Source organism: Bufo bufo, chromosome 2 (assembly GCF_905171765.1).
Source record: "Bufo bufo chromosome 2, aBufBuf1.1, whole genome shotgun sequence".
Classification (NCBI taxonomy): domain Eukaryota; kingdom Metazoa; phylum Chordata; class Amphibia; order Anura; family Bufonidae; genus Bufo; species Bufo bufo.
Genome location: NC_053390.1, coordinates 125773305 through 125791153, shown reverse-complemented (window position 1 = coordinate 125791153; position 17849 = coordinate 125773305). Strand labels below are relative to the sequence as shown.

At 38.3% G+C, this 17849-nt stretch overlaps 1 protein-coding gene across 3 annotated transcripts in view; it reads right to left on the bottom strand.

Moving 5' to 3' along the window:
- Nucleotides 1–17849, bottom strand: part of VCAN (versican) — an 87459-nt gene that overhangs the window by 27005 nt on the left and 42605 nt on the right. The window contains exons 7-9 of one of the 3 annotated variants that reach the window (XM_040421512.1): nucleotides 13886–16105; nucleotides 831–7979; nucleotides 120–398 (exon numbers count right to left, since the gene is read on the bottom strand). In XM_040421512.1, the coding sequence (XP_040277446.1) occupies nucleotides 120–398; nucleotides 831–7979; nucleotides 13886–16105 (9648 nt within the window). Of the gene's footprint in view, nucleotides 1–119; nucleotides 7980–13885; nucleotides 16106–17849 lie in introns of all 3 variants that reach the window. The other 2 variants (XM_040421511.1, XM_040421510.1) reach the window with 2 other exon arrangements.

Here is a 17849-nt window from a genome sequence, read left to right as displayed (position 1 = left end):
AAATTTTGGATGCTAACTTTATGTTCTAAACCTATACTCAAAAGGATGAAAAAAAAAGAATAACATTGCATAAATACTAATGTTAATAAGTTAAATAAAATAGTATGCTTGTCTCTTACTTGTTATGCGAATTTCAGTTCCATCAACATTATTACTAGTGGAAATCTGGATGTCAAGATCTGGAAGTGGTGTTACTCTCTCATAAGGAGTATCTTCAGTTCCTGTTTCCACTATTTCAGTCTCTTGAATTTGCTCCCCAGGCTGAAGAGAGGTAGGAGAATCTGGGTCAGCTGGTACTACCGCAATACTTTCTGTAGAGTAAATCAGCAATGAAGGACCAGGTGTAGCCCCCTCTTCAGGTTCCGGAGGGCTTCCTGTTGCATCAATTGATTGAAAGCCTACTGGTTTGTAAGTAGCAGTAATATCTGCGCTAGCTTCTTGCCCTATGACAACATGGTCAGTTTCATTGCCGGAGGAAGGTAAAGTACTTGGAATAATTTTTCCAGTGTAATCTGATGCTCCATTGACAAGAATGACAGTGACGGGATCTTTAGGTTCTTCGGTTGAGTGGACAATTTCCTTTATACTTTCCGTTACATATACTTCTGGTTGCTTAGAGGTTTCAACCACAACATCAGTATCTGTTGTTGAATATTCTGTGCTAAATAATTCACCTTTAGTTATTTCAGTGGTGACTTTAGGACTGGCTGAAGATACAAAATCCACATGTTGCAGATCTGTGACAAGTTTCTTCTCTACTGTTGCAGAATCAGTGGAGTGCTCAATAGATGTACTTGCTGAGGTGGACTGAACTTTGTCTTCTTCAGCACCTACTGGTTTGTAAGTAGCAGTAATATCTGCGCTAGCTTCTTGCCCTATGACAACATGGTCAGTTTCATTGCCGGAGGAAGGTAAAGTACTTGGAATAATTTTTCCAGTGTAATCTGATGCTCCATTGACAAGAATGACAGTGACAGGATCTTTAGGTTCTTCGGTTGAGTGGACAATTTCCTTTATACTTTCCGTTACATATACTTCTGGTTGCTTAGAGGTTTCAACCACAACATCAGTATCTGTTGTTGAATATTCTGTGCTAAATAATTCACCTTTAGTTATTTCAGTGGTGACTTTAGGACTGGCTGAAGATACAAAATCCACATCTTGCAGATCTGTGACAAATTTCTCCTCTACTGTTGCAGAATCAGTGGAGTGCTCAATAGATGTACTTGTTGAGGTGGACTGAACTTTGTCATCTTCAGCACCTAAACTTGTTAAGTCTTCATATATTTGACTAAAGTCCTCAACAGAAAGAATATTTGGTGTAGGTTGAACCTTGACCTGCTTAGTCTGTTCTTTAATTGTGGGATATTGCTCTGCTTCTGTTGTTTCTTGACCAACTTTAGGCTCATCTATAGCTGATTCCAATGTGGTTTTAGTCCTAGGCAATTCAGATATTTTTAAGTCAGCTGTTGTCACCTCATCCAAATCCTTGCTAACAATTATTAGTATGGTGGATGAAATAGCTCCTGTGATTTCTGCACTTGGTAAGCTGGTTGATATCCCATCTTTCTGAGTGGTAACAGGAAATGTAGAAGCAAACATGCTTGTTTGATCTGGCTGGTGGGTTGCATCTGTAGCTGTTGAAGGTTGTTCTAAGCCAGATCCTTCTGTTGAACCCTCGAATATATCAGTAAGAAGCACAGTGGTTTTTTTCTTGACATCTGAACTTACTGCTCCAGCTGTTGTGAACTGGATAACACTACTTTCCTTCACTGGAAATTGTGTTGTCTGTTGCTGGAAATCATCATCACTTGTGATTGTTCTGGTTTCCATGACAGATAAATCATCTGTCATTTCACTTAATGTGGCATCCTGAACCTCAGTCTGTTGTGGAGTTGGAAGCTCCACTAGATTATATGGTGGTAGTGTCTCTGGGGATATCGTAGTAGAATCAGCATGTGTACTAATAGAACTTAGCGTGGTAAGTTTAACAACAATAGGTTCCTCTGTATGTGCCTCTTCACCAGAACTTAGTTTTTCTTGTAAATGAACCTTAGTTTGTTGTAAAGTTGAATGCTCAACTAGATGATATGGTTGTAGTGTCTCTGGAGATATTGTAGTAGAATCAGCATCTGTACCAACTGAACTTACACTGGTAACTTTAACAACAACAACAGGTTCCTCAGTATGTGTATCATCGCCAGAACTTAGTTCTTCTTGTACATGAACATCAGTTTGTTGTGAAGTTGAAAGCTTAGTTAGATCATATGGTTGTAATGTCTCTGGAGATATTGTAGTAGAATCAGCATCTGCACTAATTGAACTTACAGTGGTAACTTTAACAACAATAGGTTCCTCAGTATGTGTATCATCACCAGAACTTAGTTCTTCTTGTACATGAACCTCAGTTTGTTGTGAAGTTGAAAGCTTAGTTAGATCATATGGTTGTAATGTCTCTGGAGATATTGTAGTAGAATCAGCATCTGCACTAACTGAACTTACAGTGGTAACTTTAACTACAATAGGTTCCTCAGTATGTGTATCATCACCAGAACTTAGTTCTTCTTGTACATGAACCTCAGTTTCTTGTGAAGTTGAAAGCTTAGTTAGATCATATGGTTGTAATGTCTCTGGAGATATTGTAGTAGAATCAGCATCTGCACTAATTGAACTTACAGTGGTATCTTTAACAACAATAGGTTCCTCGGTATGTGTATCATCACCAGAACTTAGTTCTTCTTGTACATGAACCTCAGTTTGCTGTGAAGTTGAAAGTTTAGTTAGATCATATGGTTGTAATGTCTCTGGATATATTGTAGTAGAATCAGCATCTGCACTAACTGAACTTACAGTGGTAACTTTAACTACAATAAGTTCCTCAGTATGTGTATCATCACCAGAACTTAGTTCTTCTTGTACATGAACCACAGTTTGTTGTGAAGTTGAAAGCTTAGTTAGATCATATGGTTGTAATGTCTCTGGAGATATTGTAGTAGAATCAGCATCTGCACTAACTGAACTTACAGTGGTAACTTTAACTACAATAGGTTCCTCAGTATGTGTCTCATCTCCAGAACTTAGTTCTTCTTGTACATAAACCTCAGTTTGTTGTGAAGTTGAAAGCTTAGTTAGATGATATGGTTGTAGTGTCTCTGGAGATATTGTAGTATATTCACCATCTGTTTTAATGGAACTAAGAGTGGTAACTTTAGCATCAATTGGTTCTTCAGTAATTATATCATCCCCAGAAGTTTGCTCTGTAAACAGCTCTGTAGGTTCTGTTCTCTCTGGCTCAGCTGTGGATTGCACACATGAATGTGTACCTTTATCTATAGTTTCTGTAACATAAATATCATGACCAACTGTTTCTTCAAGTGGTACTGAAGTAGTAGCTGTGTACTGTATGGCTGATGGCGAATCCAAGGTTGAACTTTCTGGAAAATGGTCATCGGTCAAGTGTTGTGAAATAGGTGTGATACTTTCTTGGTCTTCTCTACTGGGTGAAGTTGATTTCAAATCAGTGAGATCCACTTGTGTTGAAGTGTAGAGTTTTGTTGCAGGTGTACGGATATCAGAAATGAATTCACCAGAGCCTTCGACATCAAATTTTTCAGTGTAAACAACTTTCTCTTGAGGTATAGTGACAGTTGCCTTTAAGCTATCATCTGACTCCAAAGTAGATGATTGGAGTTCTTCTGTAAATTGTGTACTAGATTTATCATCCACAATAAATTCAGATGGAATGGGTGTAGAACTAATTACTTCGCTTATAGTGTCATTAAGGTGTGAGAGACCCCATATGCTAATAGTACTTTCTTCTATTACTTCTAAACTAGATGTTTTACCAGTACCAATCATGAACTCTTTTTCATCTTCAACACTTATAGGGGATGTAGTTACCACATTGGTTTGCAAAACTGCTTCTGTAAATGACTTTGTTTTATCTGTTAATAGCTGAGATATGCTGGGGCTAAGACTGATTAGTGATACTGGCACCTCTGGTTTTTGGGTTAAATCTTGCAAATCACTAACAAAATCAGTCTTTGTTGCAGGTACAGTTACTGTGCTAACATGCTCTTCTGAAACATAGGTTGCAATAAAAGAACCTGTGCGTGTTTCTAACTCCTCTCCTGAACCATCAAAATGAGAATCATTTTTTTCTAGTTTCTTTGGTATATAATCTGAGGTTGCTGTGCTTTCATCAGTATAAACCTTGGTAGTTTCAGTCACATCTACTGCATATGTTATATCTGGTTTTAAAGTGTGCTCAGGTTGTAATGTTTCAGATTTTTCAGAAATCAGCTGAAGTTCTACAGTTTTAGGGCTATCAACATAGCTAACTGTAGATACTTTTTCAGGCTCAATGGCTGATGTTGGTACAGCACGTGAAATCTCTACCAAGTCACCAGAGCCTAAATCATGAAATTCAGTGCTGAAGTGTTTCTGAAGAGTTGAGACAGTGCTATGCTCTATGATGACTTCAGGTTCATCTGTGATTACGCTACTTGTTTCTATCTCCACTTTAGATGAGCCTGTTTCAAATTTCTCTTCATGTTCTGTGCTAACAGGATCAGAAAGCTGTGGCTGCCGGGTCTGTTTTATTTCAGTTTCACCACTGGGAGCAGTTGTACTAAGCAAATCTTCCTCTACTCCAGAACCAGAGTCAACAAATGATTGTGATGTGCTGATCTGTTCCTTTAGCTGGAGTGATTTGGTATAAGTTTGTAAATCTTCTACTTCTGTAGTTGAGAAGACTGTTTCAGGTTTACTTGAAGAAGTTTCAAAAGTGACACTTGAGCCTCCTGACCCAAGATCAGTAAATGGTAAACCAGTAGTTACTATGTCTACAGTGGCATAGCTGGTTTGTGTTTTCAAGCTTAGTATGGATTCCTCACTTGGCATAGCACTAGCACCTTCAGTACTTGTTCTAATTGAAGAGGTTGTAAACAGAATATCCTCATCTCCACCTGAGCCATATTCAGAGCTGGCTGTGTCGCTAGTGGCTATCAGCTGAGAACTGATCTCTGTGATCACCTCTGAAGGACTGATGGTGGACACAGCTGTAAGCTTTGACTCCAAGCTTCCTGATAATCCAGGTTCTCCTGTGCTTAACTGAATAATCACTTGTGGTGTCTTAGTTGAAGATGTTTCTAGTTCAAATTCAGTTACTGATTCGTCTGCACTCTTAGATATTTCTATACTTGGCAAAACTGTAGTAGTATCTTCCAGTTCTGGTTTTGTTTCAGATTCAGAACTGGTTATAAATGAAACTGTAAGCACCTTCTCTTCTTCACCTGAGCCTTCTTCAGCAAATGGAGATGTGGTGATAGAAACTGTGGCTTTAGTATCGGAAACAGCGGGTGATGATGTGACTTCTATTTTATCACTCTCAGGGGATTCAGACGTTACAGTGGAAAGTGATAATGGTAAACTAGATACTGTTTCGTACAACTTTTCTGTCTCTGTTTCAAACTGAAGTTCTTTCAGAGGACTTGTAGAACTAGTATCAGGAGTTGATTGAAAATCACCAGAACCAAAAAAGTCTTCCTTTGTTTCAGATGATAATTTTTTGGGCTCCTCAAAAGTAATAGAAGATGTTGTGGCATAGATTTCGGAAGTATCCGTTTCACTTTTTTCAACTTCAAAAGGCTTAGTAGTAAAAATTACCTCCTCTCCAGAGCCCTCAATTGTGAAAGGAAATATGGTGCTGATAGTATCTGAGACTGAATCTTTTGTGACCCTAGGAGTAAAAGTCTCTTCTACAGATGATGTTCTCTGATCACTTGCAGTGAGTTTTGCTCTTGGAGTACTAAATATTATGGCATCATCTACAGTAGTTGATTCAATATCACCTGATCCAAATACACCATATATACCATCTTTTACAGTTGTCTTTGGAACTAAGGTAGAGAATGTTTCATGATCTCGTACTGTTTCAGTATCTTTATCCAGCGGTTCAAACTTTGCTGTAGTTTCTTTATCTAGCAATTCATATTGGATGCCTGTTGGTGCAGCCGTAGCTAGTATATCCTCATCTGGTTCTTTTATATCTCCTGAGGCTTCGGTATCAAAAATTGTCTGAGCACTTGTATGTTTTGGAGGTTGTGACTCTACAGCCTGTTCTGTTATAGTGATAGAGGATTCTGTAATGGCATCTGTTAATATTTCCTTATCCGTTAGTATTTCTGGTTTTGCAGGTATAACAGTAATTTTCTCTACTTCTATAGAATGTTTCACATCTATTGAAGATGTTTCTGTGGAATCAGTATCAATACTTTCTGTTTCAACCTGGGATGTTGTACTTAAAACGGATTCACCTACAGCATCACCATCTACTGAACTCCCCCTTGTTATGGTGGTCTCAAGAGAAGTAGTTTTTGTTACTGTTTGACTCATTTCAGTAGTATGTATTTCTGCAATAGATAAATCTAAAGGTGACCCCTCTGTTTCATTAAACAACAATTTTTCTGGTGCTTTAGTTAAAATGCTTTCTTCTTCACTTATTTCCGTAACTGTAGCACAGGATTCTGCAACTTCTTCAGAGGGTTGTGGAGTACTGTGAAATAGAGAGTCTTGCACTACTGCAGACAGGATAATATTTGCATCCTTGGTGGCCTGTGTTGTATGTTCTTCACTGTCTTTAAATACCTGCATCGGTGATGTTACATTAATGATGGTCTCATCCACATCACCAGAACCTTCCGGAAGGAGAAATGCAGTTGGGACTTCTTTAAGTTTCAGTGGACCAGATGTTGCAACTCCTAGCTCTACATGTGAATCAGTAACTGATAAAGCATCCTCTTTTAGAATAATTTTAGTTGTAGGTAGGATTGATACTGAACTTGAGTCTTGTGTTACAATTTTAGGAAGTCCATGGGTTGGAGATGGCTTAAAGGACAACTCTGCAGTTACTGGTTTTAAACTGTCAATGACTGGTTTAGCAGTGGTTGTTAGAGGGACATCAGATTCTAAATCACCAGATGATTCTATTGTGAATATAGGCAACTTGGGTGTAGAACTAACTTCAAATAATGTTTCAGGCGCTTTTGATGTCAAGTCTTCACCTTCTGTAATTACTGGTTTCAAACTCTCAATAACTGGTTTAGCAGTGGTTGTTAGAGGGACATCAGATTCTAAATCACCAGATGATTCTATCGTGAATATAGGCAACTTGGGTGTAGAACTAACTTCAAATAATGTTTCAGACTCTTTCAATGTCAAGTTTTCAACTTCTGCTATTACTGGTTTCAAACTCTGAGTGACTGGTTTAGCAGTGGTCACTAGAGGAACATCAGATTCTGCATCACCAGGTGATTCTATCGTGAATATAGGCAACTTAGGTGTAGCGCTAGTCTCAAATAATGTTTCAGGCTCTTTTGATGTCAAGTCTTCACCTTCTGTCGTTACTGGTTTCAAACTCTCAATAACTGGTTTAGCAGTGGTTGTTAGAGGAATATCCGATTCTGCATCGCCCGATGATTTTACCGTGAATATAGACAACTTGGGTGTAGAACTAGCTTCAAATAATGTTTCAGGCTCTTTTGATGTCAAGTCTTCAACTTGTAAAATTGATTGAGTAGTTGGTAAGTCTTTAATTTTAATGTCTATGTCACCACTTGCTTCAGGTTCTTGAGTTTCAACAGAAGTATATTCTGGTGTGTCTGTCTGAAGTACACTTTGCTCAGTAACCTCACTCAGCTGAATAACTGATGCATTTAAAGATGGTGTAACACTTTCAATCAGTTCTCCTTTAGCCTCTTCTGTTTTTGAGTGTTTTGGCTCTGGTGTAATTTCTTGTTTTCCATTAATAAACTTTAAGGATGGGGACGTAGCAACAGCAGTTGAATTGTCACAATCTGTCTCCTCCTCAGAAGAACTTAAAATAGGTGGTAAAAATTCTATGAAAGGATATTGACTGGAATCATCGGTAGCATTGTGTTCTGGTATACCCAGTTTATGAAGTAGATGTTCCACTGATCCTGTAGAAAAACAAATAATGTTTTTAGCTTGTGAATGTGTTAATGTACACGCATATATGGCTGTATTATTGCCAATGAACTGTAAATATAGTTAATGAAGTTAATAAGTGTGATATTTACTATGAACAAACATGACGAACAAAGGCAATGTAGCAAAGCAGACAACATTGTCAAACAATGAGGTGAGGTGTCTGCAACATCATACTCTCTTCCTAATTTACATGACTAATGTAAAACTTTGGTTTGTTTCATTTTTTACTTAGAAAGTATACTATAATTTTATCATTTTCAATAAACATATATGATTAGTTGGGCAGCGATCCGCCCAACTAATGGAAGAAACGGAGCACTAAGAGATTAGGACCAGGTCTAATGCTCCTGTTCACACTGTGTCAAAAAAGCAAAAGTATCTCTGACGCTAAACGTTTCTTCCAATCATAACACAGAGGTCTCGGGGACTCGCCACCACCACCTCAGAAGAGATTGAGGGTAGGAAGGCCTCATATTCAGTCCTGTATCTCCTTCCACCAACTGCACATACAAGCTTGGCACAGATGTCTCACAATCACTGCTTGCCACACCAGCGGTAGAAAGTTACTCCCAGCTGAGCTCAGAATACTGTAGAGGTTCTTACCCTTGATCTCTTCTGAGGTGGCGGAGGTGAGTCCCCCGAGACCACTGTGTTACTATTGGAAAAGACGTTTAGAGCCAGAGATACTTTTGCTTTTTTTAAATATAATTTTCAATAATCTCAACATCTCACTTTCCTTTATAATATATTTTCTTTGCTGTCTTCCAATATAACAAGCAGTTACTTTGAGAATATTAAGCAGCTTCTCAATGCCGCATTTTTGCGATTTGTCACATCATCATCCTATCGAGAACAGTGCTGAGTAACTATTTAAAAAAATGGAATAAAACGGAATGGAGTCTTAAAGCTCATGCACATGGCTGTATTGTGGATCTATGCTGTACAAATCTGTAATACAGAGCCGTTATTACTTGTGTGCATAAGGCATAAGACACATTCAGGTAAAATCAGAAATAGTAGATTTTTTAAAATCATAAACCTATGTAACTTTGTATATTATGAAGAATGAGATTCTTAAAGTGTTACTCTCATCTGGGACATTTATGGCATATCCACAGGAGGTGGGACTCATATGCTAGAAGCGGGAACAACTATCTACAAAATGGGGGGTCCCCGCTGTAAAGGGAGTGGAGGCCATGGCTCTCCACTTCTATGGGAGTTTCAAAATAGTTAAGCACTCGGCCATATTTGGAACTCCCATAGAAGTGAAGAGTAAGGGCCATGCATCCGTGGCCACCTCTCTGTTCACAACCGACCTGCATCCTTGAGATTGGTAGGTATGGATCCCAAAGGTGGACTTGCACCTATTGGACATTTATGGCATGTCCTGTGGCATACAAAAACTTTTGTTCCCCATAGCAACAAATCACATCACAGCTTTCATTTCATAGTCTGCTCTTGAAAAATGAAAGCTGTGCTGTAATTGGTTGCTATGAACAACAGTGTCAGCCTTTGTTTAGCCAGTTTTCATAAATCCCTGACATTAATATAAATTCACAAATCTCTCTAGATCAATTGAGATATTCCATGAAACTATTCTAAAGAGATCAAATAATAAATGGCTTATATGGCAGCCACTGTTAGGTTAAAACGTGGCCACAATGCAACAACAGTTTTAATTGGAAAAAACTACAAACATTAACAATCACTTCAAAAAGGGCAGATGTGTAATAAAATCACATGTCAGAGTGTTTCTCAGACACATTTTGACCAGACAGCAGCTACATCTTGTCTGCGCCCTTAGAGAATTATTCCAAACTGTTTACAAAGAGGAAGATGATTGTTATAACCCTCCGCACACATACTGGATATGATTTTCAATTTTGAAATTTGTTATAAATCTGAATACAATGACCATATAATACTATGCCTAAAAAACCCATAAAATAACACACTAAGTGGGTGGGCAGTCACCTTATTATCTCCCAACTGCTAGGCTAATACATAGGAGTACACAAGAGTCTCTATAAAACACAATAACCCTTAGTCTCTTCTTGCGGTGTGTTTCTAAATTACGCCCTTCCCGCAAGAACTAGTTTAAATAGATTATTGGCTTGGAAGGCAAAACAGACACCTGTGTCAGTAGATATAGCACATGCTGACATCTGTTTTCCACAGGGGCTTTATAACCTGGGAAGCACTTTATTTCATAGATGTGCAGTTAACTAGGACAAACTCGCACCATCTTATGAAGTGGGATTTTTGTATTCAAAAGATCACATTACTAATTGTTTGGTGTAATCTCATGTGCCCCTTTAGAAGGTCTAATTAGCAGGGAAACAACAGCCAAAACCTCTGGAAAATTTTAGGTCTGGCATTGTTCCAAAACTCCATGGCATATAGACATCTAGAACACAGAGACACCTCAGAAAGTCTCTTAAGTGTGAGAAATTACAAAAGAAACAATGTCCCTTGCTGGCATAGTACTTTATATTGTAGTTCAGTTTGGGTTATCTTTTCTCATGGTTCAGAGTCCTTACTCAATGTCGGTGAGTGACAGTGATTCTCTACCAGGTGGTCCTTGTCAACTCATTAGGTATTCCCTACAAGACATTTGCGAGTTATTACTTTTATACTAGGGGTAGGGTAGTTTTATGGGTTCATAAAAAGGGAAGAGTTTTACAGGGGTAGCCTCATGGTAAAGAGGTTGGGATTTATTGACTTAAATGTAGTGTCTTGATTTGTCAACCATAAAATATATAATAACCAATAAAAAAATATTTTAAATATAAAGAATTAGTGTGTCTGTCCGGCGCTCCGTTCCCCCGCTGTGGCCCCTGTTCACTTTGACTGATATGCTGCCCCCTACTTATTTCATAATGTCTGGAACCATGAAAGGTCCTCTTTAACATCCTCCATAATTCAAACTTCTCATCCCCTCTTCAAGACTTTTCACGAGCTGCACATGCTCTCTGGAAGGCAATGCCCTGGACAATCAGGTTAACTCCCAACTTCCTTTGCAAACATGCCTTAAAAACACATCTTTTCAGACAGGCTTATCATGTTCCCTAAACTGACCCTTCCTCGTTTACCATCTGCCCAGTACAAAGATTGTTGGACCACTTTATAAAATAATCAATTTACCTTTTGTGTCACCCTTATTTCCTGATAGATTGTAAGCTCTTGTGAACAGGGACCTCACTACTAGTGTATCAGTTGTATAGTAGCCTGTAATTTTGAGATGTCTTGTCTTGTACAGGAACCCTCTGAATTGTAAAGTGCTGAGGCTAAGGTACCAATAAATAAAGATTATTATTATTATTATTCTATTTGAAAGTGTGTTTACTAAGGAGATTGTTAGAACTTGACTATATATAATTATTAGTATATTTGGCTCAATGTGACTTTTCCCATGTAATACACTGCACTCTGAATTGACAAGTGTGAAGAGCCATTGAACTCTGACAGCTTGTAAAGAATGATAATGTCTTTCTGGAAACTGCTACTCAATGCAAACAGCAGTCAAAGATGTCAAACAATTCATCTCTGATTTCAAAGGGGAGCTCACATTTGTATTTCCCATCCTCCAGGCTAATGGCTTGGACGTGTGGTAATTGCTTTCGAGAAGCTCACCTCAGAGTCCTCACCTGGACATGAATATTAAACTAAGCATCTCAGGCATGAAAAGTACCGACACTACTGTGGGAAAGTGAGATGAAAGGAGACGTGTTTACGCCCAGATAGACCCCATGTTAGTTATGCCTATATGCATTTAATCTCTGATTTCCCTTAAGAAAGTTAAACATTTGCCAATGCTTAAACCAACAATTTTCATACCAAAAAAAGTTGAAAAGTAGATACTTTTTCTAGACTTAAATGCCTTATCGAGATGGATGTGCTCATATTAAAAGTGTTTTACAAATCTCTCTCTGCATGAGTTGTAAGGCATGCTTTGTCAGAAGCCATGTTGGTAAATGCAGTCCAATTACACTTAGAAAGCCACCAGACAATTGCAGAGCAGTGGTGGGCTCTATACAGTCCCGGTGTAAAAGGAATTAAAGAATAATACTTCAAGTGTGTAATCACTGCTAAAACATTGCGTGTTTCCTTGGCAATAAACAAAAGATTGGAAGGATTGTGTATGTATTCTAAGCACTGTATGTTGTATAATGGCCACACATCCTTGTCTCTAAGGAAGCCTACAAAAGACGCTAAAATATGGTGAAACTATCGAAACGAAGCCGACTAACTTGTGAAAGAAGACGGGTGATCTCATAAAAGACATTTCGGCTTGTTAAGCATTTTCAATACCACGGTAAGAAGAAAAGAATTGGTCTATTCAGCCCGTTTTATGAAAGTTTTTGTCTAAGCCGTAAATCCAATCCAGTGTCCCAGTGAAATCTATTCTATGGTGGGAGAGTCAGTAAAATCCAGTAGTGACAAGTTTCTAAATACCGCTCAGACGCCAGGACTATACGAGGCATGCCAGTAACATAACTCCAAGCATTGTAAAACCTTTTCTGCACCTTAACAGCTACTTAACGTGTTCATCACCTGTTATAGTCCTAATTAGAAGACTTAAAAGGATTTTCTCACAAATAACATTTATGGCATATTATGTCATTAAAGTCTGATTACTGGGGGTCCATGGTCCCCTGAATTAACCATGTATGCACATTTAGCTGTTTTACATATCTATAGACCACAAGAAACTTTGTTGTAATTGGTTGGTGTTACAGCAGTTGAACCACTACTGTACCGATAAAGAAAACGTATGGCCTATCAAATCCATGTGATGTGTATGTTTTTTGTGGAAAAACACTTTAAATAGGCTTTCTAGTGCAAGGCCTTTATGGAGTAAAAATATATACTGATCTATGATGTGCTCCATAGTACCAAGCAGTAGAGACTCCATGTGCTGCCATACAATACTCTGGTGGGGGCTATAAGTTAGAGCTATTCTCCCCTAGAAGAGAATAAGGCCATCAGTACTTGAATGAAATCCTATATTTTACCCTATAAAATGCTTACACTTTTGCTAGTGTATACAGCACAATACAAGACACATACTAAATACATGGACAATACAAAACATAACCAAGTCATCAGAGCCTCCCATCCTCTATTAATCTTTACACATGCATTAATCCTGTATCTGCCACATTGGGAATCTGGAGCATTTGTTTTACCTATAAACACATGCACCTGCATGTAAACTGTGTAAACTATGAAGCTATAAATATATGCTTCATTTTATATGAACCAGGAGCCAACAAAATTTCACCACATATTCTATCCAAAGTAAATCACTTTTCAAGCAGCTATTCTGTCCAAACCAAAAACCTGACAATATAAATAACACATGTGGTCAAGATTCCTGTCACCCCATGCTCCTCTTTCCATGCTACTCTTGCTCCTCTGTTAGGGTCCCCCATCAGATTCTTTTGAAGAGGACTGCCAATTTCTCAAAATTTCCCATTCAGAACACTGTAGTAAAGTTGGATGTCGTTCTATACGTTATTGGTGCTGGTCCACCTTGGCTGGTCCATCCAAGACCAATGGAAACGGATGTCTTAGGCTTTTCCAATGTGTTCTGTAGTGGGAAGTTTAGGCAGCCCTCCTGAAAGGAAATCAACAGGGGACAAGAATAGAGGAAAACAACAGCATGGTGAGAGGGGAGAGCATCGGATATGTTTACTATACATGATTCAAGCATAGTCAAATTTTAGGCTTGAGGATTTCTTTACATTACTGTTCAATCATAGCATTCCTGAAATAAACAATTTTCTTAAAATATATTATGCACAGATGGATTTAAATAGAAAAGCCTATGAAAGTAAACTATGTGAGATTCAAATAAGAGGAAAAATTGTACCTGTGTAGTTTTCTGGAACATCAACAACAATGACATTGATAGCTGGAGGTACATGAATATCATCTTCTGTAGAACTTGTTGTTGACACATCTTTAGACTCCTCACAAGGTTTATCAGCACTTGAGATAAATTCTGAATCAATTTCTCCTTCTGCCTTTATACTTGTCATATCATATTCGGAGGTGGTTTTCACAGGAGAAACTGATTCCTCAATCACTATTGTTCCTTTACTAGTGTCTTCATCTGGTTCTACATTAAACAAGACTGGTTTTTGAGTACTAATGGGTGGAGGTAATAAAGTTGTATGCAGACCTACAGTCTCATCAGAGGCAGTACTTCCTTCTGCAATTTGTATTGTATCAGTCACTGCAGATAACGGAACATCTGTTAAAATTAATTTGTGACCTTCATCAGAATGATTTGTGACAGTAGGAGTTTCTGATGAAGACGGTACAGATTCAGTAACATACTGACTGTGTGGAAGCTCTGTTGCTGATAGTGTTACCGTGCCAACAACTATTTTGTCATCTACCTCTGATGATCCTTCAACTTCTGACTGCAAATCTGTATCAGCCATTTTGATTGTGACACTAACAGGCACGGTGGAACTGATGGTGATGGAACGTTCTGTGGTTTCATCTTCAGTAGGTTTCTCTGTAGTGATAGCAGCAACAATTTCTTTCCCTGCTGTAACTTGGATTCTGTCTGTTACAGTTGGAGTTTCTCCTTCTTGTCCTAGGCCACTTCCTTCGGAAGTCAAGTCTAGTGGTTTAATTGATACTAAACTCTCTATTGTAACTGATGATTCTGTTAAAATTTCAGATGTTGTGGGTGAAACAGTATATGATTTTTTACTCTCTGATACTGGTGCATACTGAACAGATATCTCAGATGTCAGGATCACGTGTGCAGATGATGTTTCAGTTGAAATAGTTGCATCATCTGTTTTTTCTCCAGGTACCACAGTGACATCTTCTAAATCTTTTTGTAAAGTTTCTTGTGTAGTAAAATATTTGGGAGCTACTGAAATTGGTTCTTCTGTTTTATCCAAAATGGACACTTTAGACCAAGTATCTACTTCAATTATTCCAGACCCTTCAGTTTTATCAAATGGGAAAAACAATGTTGCAGTTGCAACTGTCTCAACTGGTGATGGCTTCTCGGTTTCTGCAATGACCTCTTTGTGTATGCTAGTAGTGTGATCTTGTTCTCTTGCAGTTAAAACCTGGTCAGTAGAAGTTTCTGGTTCAGAAGTCAATACTGGCTCTTTTTCTACTTTATCTGTGAACTCCACATATTGCTTTGACAATGTGGCTGTATCTATATCTGGGATTTCTGTAACTTGACTTGCAGATGTCTCTTTCTCATAAGATAGTGTGATATCTTCCTCTGAGGATGGCCTGCTTGTGTCAGCAGAGAGTTTGAACACTGTGAATACATCCACCTCAGGCTGGATACTGGGGACCTCAGGTTCTTGTGGTGTTAATGAGTCCCTTGTAGTCAAGCTAACCTGCTCTGAACTTGCTCCTGATACACTGAAAGTCTCAGAGCTGCTAGAATATGCAATAGTTGATGATGCAGGTATTTCGTCTTTGTCTTCAGTAATCTCATGTGGAAGAATAACTGTTGGAATAATTTCTGCACTTTTAGCTTCTAGAGTTTCTTTGGGAGAGTAAGAACTTAAGTGTAGGACTTCTTTAGTCAATGTAATGGTGCTGAAAGTTTCTGCAGTGTCTTCTGGTTTTGATGTTACAACATGGATTTCAATTGTGGCCTCACGAGTTGCCTCAGATGGTGGTACATCATCTATTATGTCATCAATTGATTGAATACTTTCAATTTCTGAAGTTTTCTCTAAGATGGTGCTTTGTGATGGTTCCACTGTATCTGAAGTCTGTGCAATTGTGCCACCCTCTTCTTGAAATGCAGCTTCTTCTGACGTCACAGGACTCAATGTTGTTAGTTCTTGTATGAGCAATAGGGGGCCTTTTTCTGAGTCAGTTGATGTTTCAGTTGCTTGACTGCTAGCTTCCTGCACAGAACTTACTGGAAAAGTAGATTGCACAACAGTTTCTTTTACAGCTGGTTGCTCTGTAGGTATTCTGGGCTTTGGTGTCACATTAACTGGTTGGACATCCAGTTTCTTTATGGTACTTTGCGTTATAGCTTCTGTAGGTAATATTAGCTTGACAGAAACTGATTCTGTGATATTTTTTCTATCTGTAAAGCCAAAACAAAAACTTCATTAAACACAAATCAAAATCATACTGTTTATCGTATCTGACTTTCCAGCTATGGATTCCTATAAAAATGTGGAAAGTCTTACAATAAATGTGAAATAAAGTTGGATTTTATTATGTTGTTTCAGTAGCCTGTAAAGGCCCCTTGCCAAAATATTACTCAAAATATATACAATATTCAATAGCTTCCTTATTCTCAGGAGTTACTGCCAAACAATTATACTTTTATACTGCATTTCATAGTTTTAAACTGCAATTTCCTGTTCTTGTAAATTGTCTCAAATCATGTGGTAAATACCTGTGCTGCTTAAAGATAGACTTATTTTCTTTCGACTTCTATCTCTGTTGGGTTATTTTTGCAAGGTCCTATAAATTAGTTGTACCATAAATGTTGTGGATGTTATTTCAGGTTTCTGTATAACGTACAATTCCAATGCAGTATACTTAGTAAGAAAATACCAGTTTGATATTCACTGAGCAAGTATGCAATTAGATCTTAGAAAGCAGTCTCTTAAAACTACATGCTTGGCAAGTGAGCACTTTCGTTCTCTCTACTTCTTTCTGTTCTCTTTTTATATATTAGTTTGTATGTTAACATCGTCAGTTGGACGAATGCTAAATTTAATAATTTTGTGCAGACTCCTTGGTTTATATGTCTCTATGTATGTACCATATCTATTTCTAAACAGATGTGACTAGAGGATCAATTGAGGATTACTCCACCAAAGGTGTATGTGTATGAGTTCCAAGATTGTACATTAGCATGGCTCTGTAGTAAAGATCTGCAGAAATTTTCTTCATATTGCATCAGTACATTTCTTCTTAAAGGGGTTGTCTCACTTCAGCAAATAGCCTTCATTATGTAGAGGAACTTAATATAAGCCAGTTACTAATGTATTGTTATTATCGATATTGCTTCCTTTGCTGATTGGATTCCTTTTTCCATCACATTATGCACTGCTCGTTTTCATGGTTGCAATCCAATATTGGTGGCCGTGCTTGCACACTATAGGAAAGAGCACTGGCCCACTTCCAAGTACCCGACTACCAGAGAAGCCAGAGCTTTTTCCTATAATGTACAAGCACGACAACCACTGCTGGATTGCATGGTGGTCACAACCATGGAAACGAGCAGTGTATAATGTGATGGAAAAATGAATCCAGCCAGCGAAGGAAGCAATATGGATAATAACAATACATTAGTAACTGGCTAGTATTCAGTTCCTCTACATAATAAAGGCTATTTGCTGAAGTCAGACAACCCCTTTAAGATGGCCATACAATTTAGATGAATGTTAACAGAACTCCTAAATCTGGAATGACTGTCCAATGATTTAATGTGTGTAGTGGTCAGGGAAAAGAAGGGTCGGGCAAGTTGCACTTAAAGGGGTTGGCCTCTTTCTGGCTACTGTTGACCAATGTGTTTTGAGATGTCTATATGACACTTACTAATGTAGCCTTTGTTGAAATTCTGTGCCATTTTCTATATTTGATAAGGTATGCCCTCTTTGTTGGCCAAGTCTTTTATTGCTGTCCACATGGACATGCCCTGTTCATAAGATGGCTCTTGATGGAGGGTCATGTGACCAGGCAAATCCATGGCACATGCAGTGTTGGGAGTTTAGTACAGGTGAAGTGTGTTGGTATGGATGCTGAGTGATGTGTCTGTTCACATGACCCTCCATCAGTGGCCATATTATGGACAGGATCTCTGAGCAGACAGA